Below are 9,048 nucleotides of genomic sequence, written 5' to 3' on the forward strand. Positions count from 1 at the left end.
TAGTTAACCAGTTCGAGGCGCCCACCTCCTGCGCTATAGCTACTTTTTTTTTTCAAATTTTCTGGTACCTGCAGCAATAGTTGCTGCTACTTATCATTTTGGCAGTGCTGTCGATCTGTCGTAATGGACCTACGAATCTTATTTACTTCACTGGTATCCACTTCCCCTGTTGCATTCTGGGCTATTATGTGGTCCGTGAGGGCTGCCGTGAGCTTAAGTGAATTTTGATGTTCAGTGGCAGCAATCTCCTCTGGATTTGTTAGTCCCATCCCTCCCAGTCTTGGTGGAAGTGCAAGAAGTGCTCTTTCTGCTGGGGTTAAGTCAGGGTGTTTCAATAATTTGGGAATGAACTTGACACTGATAGCTTCTTCCAGAGGGTGGAGGAGGGGTCCGATATCAGGGATAGTACGCATCAGGTAGTTTCAACGATGCTTGACTCCATGGGTGAATGCAGCAAAGGCCGAATTTGGCTCTGTGTTAGCAATCTCAGAGCTTGGATTTCACTAACCCACTCATTCACCTTTCCCGCTATGTACTTGGTCTTGAAGTCCGTAGTGCCAATTACTGCACCTAGATGTCTTTGGCCGTCCTTAGTTATTTTGACCTCACTTCCGCCAAAAACCTCCCATGCCCGTTCATAATGTTCTGGCTTCACGATGAAGAAGGACTTGCTGGCGTTTGGGTGGTACCCTATTTGTGGACCTCGCGATGTTACCAAGTCCCACCACTTTTTGATGCCCTCCACTTTTCCTGCTCCTGTAAGGTCATCAGCATATGCCACTTGTTTGACCCCAGTTGTATCAAATAATGGATTATACTAGAGATGAATAAGGTCTTTTCTTTAGTATACTGGAGGTTAGTATGGGCTTCAATATACTGGAGGTCAGAAAGGGCTTCAATATACTGGAGGTCAGTAAGGGGTTCAGTATACTGGAGATTAGTAAGGGCTTCTATGCACTGGAGGTTAGTAAGGGCTTCAATATACTGGAGATTAGTAAGGGCTTCTATACACTGGAGGTTAGTAAGGGCTTCAGTATACTGGAGGTCAGTAAGGGCTTCAATACACTGGAGGTCAGTAAGGGCTTCATTATACTGGAGATTAGTAAGGGCTTCTATACACTGGAGGTTAGTAAGGGCTTCAGTATACTGGAGGTCAGTAAGGGCTTCATTATACTGGAGATTAGTAAGGGCTTCTATACACTGGAGGTTAGTAAGGGCTTCAGAATACTGCAGATGAATAATGGTTTCAGTTTACTGGAGGTGAATAAAAGCTTCTATATACTGTCAATATACTGAGGGTGAGTAAAATCATCAGTTTATACCTACTACCTCTGTAAGGTGTGTGTGATAGGTTATCGCCGAGACGCCCATCTGAGGCCATTTGTTTATCAAGCACGTACATGACGTCTTTGGGAGATTACTGAATAGTGGAACGAACTTACAGAACAGTCTGCTTTTCTCCTCGTATAAATATAAGGCACCAATTTGAGTGCCTGTATATCTGGATAAAAACTATTTTATACAGTGCGACCAACCGAGTATAGCGACCATGTGTGCAATATGAATTGAAAGCAATATTTTTTACCCCAGTGCCATCTTACAACTTCCAACTTGTCGTTATCGTGCTCTTGGCAGGACGAGTACTAAGTAACTATCATCCAGTGTCTTCTTACACAGCGCCGCCGCCGCTGCTACTGTATCCAGCCGTCCACATGTGGATGCTGTGTGGGCCTTGTCAATAAAAGAGTGATCTAGCAGGTGTTACTCGGTCTTAACGAGCTATGTGAGTCTGACTGGCGAAGAATGTAGATGGAACGTTCCATTTAAAATTGCTTATAATATTAAAAGTGAATCTAAATACAGTGTTATGGTACATGTGAAGGCGTGATGTAATGTTTGTGCTCTCTACTGTGTACACAACTGTCTTGTTAATACGAAAAATGAACAAATATTTTTCTGGGTTACTCCTCTATGATTTTATGTTTGGTAATAAGAAAAAAACCCGTTGTATTTATGGTTTACTTCACTGTAAATCATTAACTTTCTGATTTAAATGAAAGTGGGATTTGTACTAGAGCGGTAGAGTGCTCGTGTCGATTAAGTATTTAGAGCGCCTCTTTCTTCAGACAACCTGGCCTCGGTACCTTGTATAGTTAAACAAACAGGGTTCTTTTATATATATATATTTATATATATATATATATATATATATATATATATATATATATATATATATATATATATATATATATATATATATATATATATAGCTAGTGTTTGCGGGATAGTCATACATAAAGGTTACTTCATATTAAATAATATTATTACATTAAAGAAGCTCACATAAAATACCCTGTTCTTAAATACAAGTTACTACCATCTATATCGAGAGTCTAAGCGTAAGTCGGGGCTGGTTGGTAGGTTTGGGCAGGGGGGCCGTAGGTAGGAGCTGGAGCTGGGGTGTAGGAGGGCTGGGGTGCTGGGTACTTAGTGTCACCCTCGAAAGTCACTTCGGCCACAAAGCCGGAGTCTCCGTTGACAGTGTAGTCCACCTTCTGCAGACGACCGTCGGGAAGCAGCACGTAGTAGGAGCCTTGGGTGTCGTAGCCGTCACGGGTCTCCTGGTGGCCGAAGTCTGTGTCATAATGGTCCTTCACTTCCCAGCTGAAGTCGTATTTAGGAGGAGACTGAAAATTAAATCACAATATGAGTTATTTGGTCTTATGTTTTGTGTAATATTTGTAAAAAATAAACAAGGCTGTTACATATCTGTAGTTATTTTCTCGATGATCTTCACCAGAAAAATATAGAGAGAATTAACCAAACCTTTACTCGTGATCATTTTGGTGACAAAGTATGTGTGGCACTCACCACTGGTGCGGGGGTGCCGTAAGCTGGGGCAGGAGCTGGAGCACCGTAGGTGGGGGGAGGGGGTGGAGGAGGAGGTGGGGCACCGTAGGTGGGTGGAGGAGGAACGCCGTAGGTCCTGACAGGACGATTTTCAGGTAGGGCGAGGGTGACCGCCACAAGGGCAGACACTACAAGAACCTGTAGAAACAGTTTATTTTATTACAAGATTCACATCACACACATTGGCTGTATTTCAGTAACATGACAGTAAACCAGACGGGAACCTGTAGTGAGGAACACTAAGAAGATCCCACTAAAGTTCTATAACTTGTTTTGATGTAACAATAGGAAGACGCACCTTGAGAGCCATAGTGAAGCTGCGACGGTTGAAGTCAAGTGAAGAACAGAGATGGTCGCCCACGTTATATAGTGGCGGGGTGATCCAAGGCCCAGCCCGCAACATGAGGTCATGAGGCACTGAGTAGGTGGGGCTTGTGCCACCTTCAGGGTCATGGTTAACCTGGAGGCCTCATTCTTCGCCGAGTCTCTCTTTGCTATTTGCAAGTAGAAAATATTGTTGTTCATGACTATATGTTTCGTGTTAACTTTGATGAGTAACATTGATTCCTTGATGGTGAAGAAGACTTTGCCAGATGGAGTTGCAATTGAGGGTAAATTTTGTTTAGGTCAATCAATATTTTGGTTGCAGTTCATTGTCACTGTTGTTTGTTCGTCCATAGAAGTTAAAACAGAGCCATTATTTGATATAGTTCGGCTTTTTTGTCACCAAAGTATGAATTATCTCCTTCTAAACATGGACTACATGCATTATAACAATAATGTTAATGAGAACAATAATACTAATAATAATAATAATAATAATAATAATAACAACTACGACTACATCTACTACCACTAAAACCACTACCTAATTCTACTACTACTACTTTTTTTTTTTTTTTTTTACATGGCCTCCAGCCTCCCCCAATAGCCACACCTTCGCCACCATTTATTTACCTTAATATTAAATATCCTAATACATAAGAAGCTATCCTATCTGTGTTAAATTAGTTGAGCCGCAGATCTATGCGGCATTCAGTGACTGTAGCCTCATAGTCAATATCTGCAGCAGTTGTCGGAGTAGGGGCAGAAGCTCTCGTTCCCCTGAGGCAGAGCAAAGCCGACCGAAGGAGAGAGAAAGACAGTCGACATCTCATCCAGGCTGTAACATAACTTCTGGGCTGCTGCTTCTGTTCGGAGATCAACTCCGCGAGTCTGGCGTAGAAACATCTTGCACTTGGGCCCATCCCACCATAGGTTGTGAACACTAGAGGAGTGAAGCTGCCTTGATCAACGTTTTGAATTCTCTCCCCATATGCCCTTCTCTTGTCGTTCTCGTTCCTCCTATGTGCAGCATCGAGAGCTAGATTACGGTGACATGCGGCCATGGGATCAAAAATCCTGATGTCGAAGAAAGCTCGCTGTCCCCGCGTCCAGAATCCTCGAGCACTGACGTCCACACGGGCTTCGTTAGATGTGTTTGAAGTCCTGTGTTGGAAGATCTCACCGTCCAATGGAAGGAGGGTCGGTTCTACCATGACATCCCGGCAGATTTCCTTCAACATATTTGCTGTGAGATCCCTTACCTCGTCATGCCTCATGCATATGAAGCCCCCCTTCTTGCACACCATGGCGTGATCGCCATCATAGGAAGAGCCACACACGCATTGGGAGGGCAAACCTTCTACTGGCCGACCGTACCTTAGAGCAATGGCATCTGTAAATTCTTGTTTATTAAGACTGAAACCATTTGCCCTTATCGGTAACGTAGTTAACCAGTTCGAGGCGCCCACCTCCTGCGCTATAGCTACTTTTTTTTTCAAATTTTCTGGTACCTGCAGCAATAGTTGCTGCAACTTATCATTTTGGCAGTGCTGTCGATCTGTCGTAATGGACCTACGAATCTTATTTACTTCACTGGTATCCACTTCCCCTGTTGCATTCTGGGCTATTATGTGGTCCGTGAGGGCTGCCGTGAGCTTAAGTGAATTTTGATGTTCAGTGGCAGCAATCTCCTCTGGATTTGTTAGTCCCATCCCTCCCAGTCTTGGTGGAAGTGCAAGAAGTGCTCTTTCTGCTGGGGTTAAGTCAGGGTGTTTCAATAATTTGGGAATGAACTTGACACTGATAGCTTCTTCCAGAGGGTGGAGGAGGGGTCCGATATCAGGGATAGTACGCATCAGGTAGTTTCAACGATGCTTGACTCCATGGGTGAATGCAGCAAAGGCCGAATTTGGCTCTGTGTTAGCAATCTCAGAGCTTGGATTTCACTAACCCACTCATTCACCTTTCCCGCTATGTACTTGGTCTTGAAGTCCGTAGTGCCAATTACTGCACCTAGATGTCTTTGGCCGTCCTTAGTTATTTTGACCTCACTTCCGCCAAAAACCTCCCATGCCCGTTCATAATGTTCTGGCTTCACGATGAAGAAGGACTTGCTGGCGTTTGGGTGGTACCCTATTTGTGGACCTCGCGATGTTACCAAGTCCCACCACTTTTTGATGCCCTCCACTTTTCCTGCTCCTGTAAGGTCATCAGCATATGCCACTTGTTTGACCCCAGTTGTATCAAATAATGGATTATACTAGAGATGAATAAGGTCTTTTCTTTAGTATACTGGAGGTTAGTATGGGCTTCAATATACTGGAGGTCAGAAAGGGCTTCAATATACTGGAGGTCAGTAAGGGGTTCAGTATACTGGAGATTAGTAAGGGCTTCTATGCACTGGAGGTTAGTAAGGGCTTCAATATACTGGAGATTAGTAAGGGCTTCTATACACTGGAGGTTAGTAAGGGCTTCAGTATACTGGAGGTCAGTAAGGGCTTCAATACACTGGAGGTCAGTAAGGGCTTCATTATACTGGAGATTAGTAAGGGCTTCTATACACTGGAGGTTAGTAAGGGCTTCAGTATACTGGAGGTCAGTAAGGGCTTCATTATACTGGAGATTAGTAAGGGCTTCTATACACTGGAGGTTAGTAAGGGCTTCAGAATACTGCAGATGAATAATGGTTTCAGTTTACTGGAGGTGAATAAAAGCTTCTATATACTGTCAATATACTGAGGGTGAGTAAAATCATCAGTTTATACCTACTACCTCTGTAAGGTGTGTGTGATAGGTTATCGCCGAGACGCCCATCTGAGGCCATTTGTTTATCAAGCACGTACATGACGTCTTTGGGAGATTACTGAATAGTGGAACGAACTTACAGAACAGTCTGCTTTTCTCCTCGTATAAATATAAGGCACCAATTTGAGTGCCTGTATATCTGGATAAAAACTATTTTATACAGTGCGACCAACCGAGTATAGCGACCATGTGTGCAATATGAATTGAAAGCAATATTTTTTACCCCAGTGCCATCTTACAACTTCCAACTTGTCGTTATCGTGCTCTTGGCAGGACGAGTACTAAGTAACTATCATCCAGTGTCTTCTTACACAGCGCCGCCGCCGCTGCTACTGTATCCAGCCGTCCACATGTGGATGCTGTGTGGGCCTTGTCAATAAAAGAGTGATCTAGCAGGTGTTACTCGGTCTTAACGAGCTATGTGAGTCTGACTGGCGAAGAATGTAGATGGAACGTTCCATTTAAAATTGCTTATAATATTAAAAGTGAATCTAAATACAGTGTTATGGTACATGTGAAGGCGTGATGTAATGTTTGTGCTCTCTACTGTGTACACAACTGTCTTGTTAATACGAAAAATGAACAAATATTTTTCTGGGTTACTCCTCTATGATTTTATGTTTGGTAATAAGAAAAAAACCCGTTGTATTTATGGTTTACTTCACTGTAAATCATTAACTTTCTGATTTAAATGAAAGTGGGATTTGTACTAGAGCGGTAGAGTGCTCGTGTCGATTAAGTATTTAGAGCGCCTCTATATAGCGAGTATTTGCGGGATAGTCATACATAAAGGTTACTTCATATTTAATATTATTATTACATTAAAGAAGCTCACATAAAATACCCTGTTCTTAAATACAAGTTACTACCATCTATATTGAGAGTCTAAGCGTAAGTCGGGGCTGGTTGGTAGGTTTGGGCAGGGGGGCCGTAGGTAGGAGCTGGAGCTGGGGTGTAGGAGGGCTGGGGTGCTGGGTACTTAGTGTCACCCTCGAAAGTCACTTCGGCCACAAAGCCGGAGTCTCCGTTGACAGTGTAGTCCACCTTCTGCAGACGACCGTCGGGAAGCAGCACGTAGTAGGAGCCTTGGGTGTCGTAGCCGTCACGGGTCTCCTGGTGGCCGAAGTCTGTGTCATAATGGTCCTTCACTTCCCAGCTGAAGTCGTATTTAGGAGGAGACTGAAAATTAAATCACAATATGAGTTATTTGGTCTTATGTTTTGTGTAATATTTGTAAACAATAAACAAGGCTGTTACATATCTGTAGTTATTTTCTCGATGATCTTCACCAGAAAAATATTGAGAGAATTAACCAAACCTTTACTCGTGATCATTTTGGTGACAAAGTATGTGTGGCACTCACCACTGGTGCGGGGGTGCCGTAAGCTGGGGCAGGAGCTGGAGCACCGTAGGTGGGGGGAGGGGGTGGAGGAGGAGGTGGGGCACCGTAGGTGGGTGGAGGAGGTGGGGGAGGGGGTGGTGGAGGAGGTGGAGCACCGTAGGTAGGTGGAGGAGGAGGTGGGGGGGGAGGAGGAACGCCGTAGGTCCTGACAGGACGATTTTCAGGTAGGGCGAGGGTGGCCGCCACAAGGGCAGACACTACAAGAACCTGTAGAAACAGTTTATTTTATTACAAGATTCACATCACACACATTGGCTGTATTTCAGTAACATGACAGTAAACCAGACGGGAACCTGTAGTGAGGAACACTAAGAAGATCCCACTAAAGTTCTATAACTTGTTTTGATGTAACAATAGGAAGACGCACCTTGAGAGCCATAGTGAAGCTGCGACGGTTGAAGTCAAGTGAAGAACAGAGATGGTCGCCCACGTTATATAGTGGCGGGGTGATCCAAGGCCCAGCCCGCAACATGAGGTCATGAGGCACTGAGTAGGTGGGGCTTGTGCCACCTTCAGGGTCATGGTTAACTTGGAGGCCTCATTCTTCGCCGAGTCTCTGTTTGCTATTTGTAAGTAGAAATATTGTTGTTCAAGACTATATGTTTCGTATTAAGTTTGATGAGTAACATTGATTCCGTGATGATTATTTTGATGGTGAAGAAGACTTTGCCAGATGGAGTTGTAATTGAGGGTAAATTTTGTATAAACCAATCAACATTTTGTTTGCAGTTCATTGTCACTGTTGTTTGTTCGTCCATAAAAGTTAAAACAGAGCCATTACTTGATACATTTCGTTTTTTTTGTCGCCGCCATTTTATTACCTTAAAGTTATATATCCTAATAGAAAAGTGTCTTGCATAGAAACATCTTGCACTTGGTCCCTTCCCACCACAAGTTGTGAACACCAGAGGAGTGAAGCTGCCTTCATCCACATTCTGAATTCTCTGGCCTTACACTCCGTTCTTGCTTTCATGTTTCTCTTATGTGGAGCATCGAGAGCTTGGTTACAGTGACATGCGGCCATGGGGTCGAAAATCCTCAAATTAAAGAAGGCTCGCTGTCCCCGCAACGAGAATCATGGAACACTGATGTCCACACGGGCTTTGTTGGATGTGTTGGAAGTCCTGTGATAGAGATTCTCACCATCCATTGGAAGGAGGGTCTGTTCCACCGTGACATCATGGCAGATTTCCTTCAACATATTTGCTGTGAGATCCCTTACTTCGTCATGTCTCATGCATATGAAGCCACCCTTATTGCACAACATGGCGCGGTCGATGTGGTAGGATGAGCCACTCACGCATTGGGAAAGCAAACCTTTTACTGGCCAACCATACCTTACAGTCATGGCATCTGTAAATTCTTGTTTATTAAGGCCGAAACCTTTTGCCATTATTGGTAACGTTGTTAGCCAGTTCGAAGAGCCCACCTCCTGCGCTTAACTGTTTTTTTCTTCAAGTCTTCTGTCAATTGCTACTACTACTACTACTATACTACTACTAAAAATAATAGACTTTAAGGACTACCCCAAGTTGAAATGTAATTTTCACTTTTATTCAACTGGTATTTGGATATGAACACTGTTGCTCTAATGTTTACACACAATT

At 43.6% G+C, this 9,048-nt stretch overlaps 2 protein-coding genes across 2 annotated transcripts; both read right to left on the reverse strand.

Annotated features, from left to right (window-relative positions):
- Positions 1-2,301: 2,301 nt before the first annotated feature.
- LOC121877830 (cuticle protein 21-like) lies at positions 2,302-3,355 on the reverse strand. Its single transcript, XM_042383716.1, has 3 exons — positions 3,209-3,355; positions 2,872-3,048; positions 2,302-2,687 (listed from the first exon to the last, which is right to left on the reverse strand). The coding sequence occupies exons 1-3, from the start codon at positions 3,311-3,313 to the stop codon at positions 2,394-2,396; spliced, it is 576 nt and encodes a 191-aa protein (XP_042239650.1). The 5' UTR covers positions 3,314-3,355; the 3' UTR covers positions 2,302-2,393.
- Positions 3,356-6,831: 3,476 nt separating this feature from the next.
- On the reverse strand, positions 6,832-7,907 carry LOC121877794 (leucine-rich repeat extensin-like protein 3). Its single transcript, XM_042383670.1, has 3 exons — positions 7,809-7,907; positions 7,403-7,648; positions 6,832-7,218 (listed from the first exon to the last, which is right to left on the reverse strand). The coding sequence occupies exons 1-3, from the start codon at positions 7,818-7,820 to the stop codon at positions 6,925-6,927; spliced, it is 552 nt and encodes a 183-aa protein (XP_042239604.1). The 5' UTR covers positions 7,821-7,907; the 3' UTR covers positions 6,832-6,924.
- Between the last annotated feature and the right edge of the window lie 1,141 nt (positions 7,908-9,048).

The sequence above is a fragment of the Homarus americanus genome, unplaced genomic scaffold (genome assembly GCF_018991925.1).
Source record: "Homarus americanus isolate GMGI-L3 unplaced genomic scaffold, GMGI_Hamer_2.0 scaffold24523, whole genome shotgun sequence".
Taxonomy (NCBI): Eukaryota; Metazoa; Arthropoda; class Malacostraca; order Decapoda; family Nephropidae; genus Homarus; species Homarus americanus.

Coding starts and splice junctions, on each gene's coding strand:
- LOC121877794 (XM_042383670.1), bottom strand. Junction 7,219..7,402: donor ACGGCACCCCCGCACCAGTG/GTGAGTGCCACA, acceptor TTTAATTTTCAG/TCTCCTCCTAAATACGACTT.
- LOC121877830 (XM_042383716.1), bottom strand. CDS start 3,313: ATGTTGCGGGCTGGGCCTTGGATCACCCCGCCACTATATAACGTGGGC. Junction 3,049..3,208: donor GCTTCACTATGGCTCTCAAG/GTGCGTCTTCCT, acceptor CTGTTTCTACAG/GTTCTTGTAGTGTCTGCCCT. Junction 2,688..2,871: donor ACGGCACCCCCGCACCAGTG/GTGAGTGCCACA, acceptor TTTAATTTTCAG/TCTCCTCCTAAATACGACTT.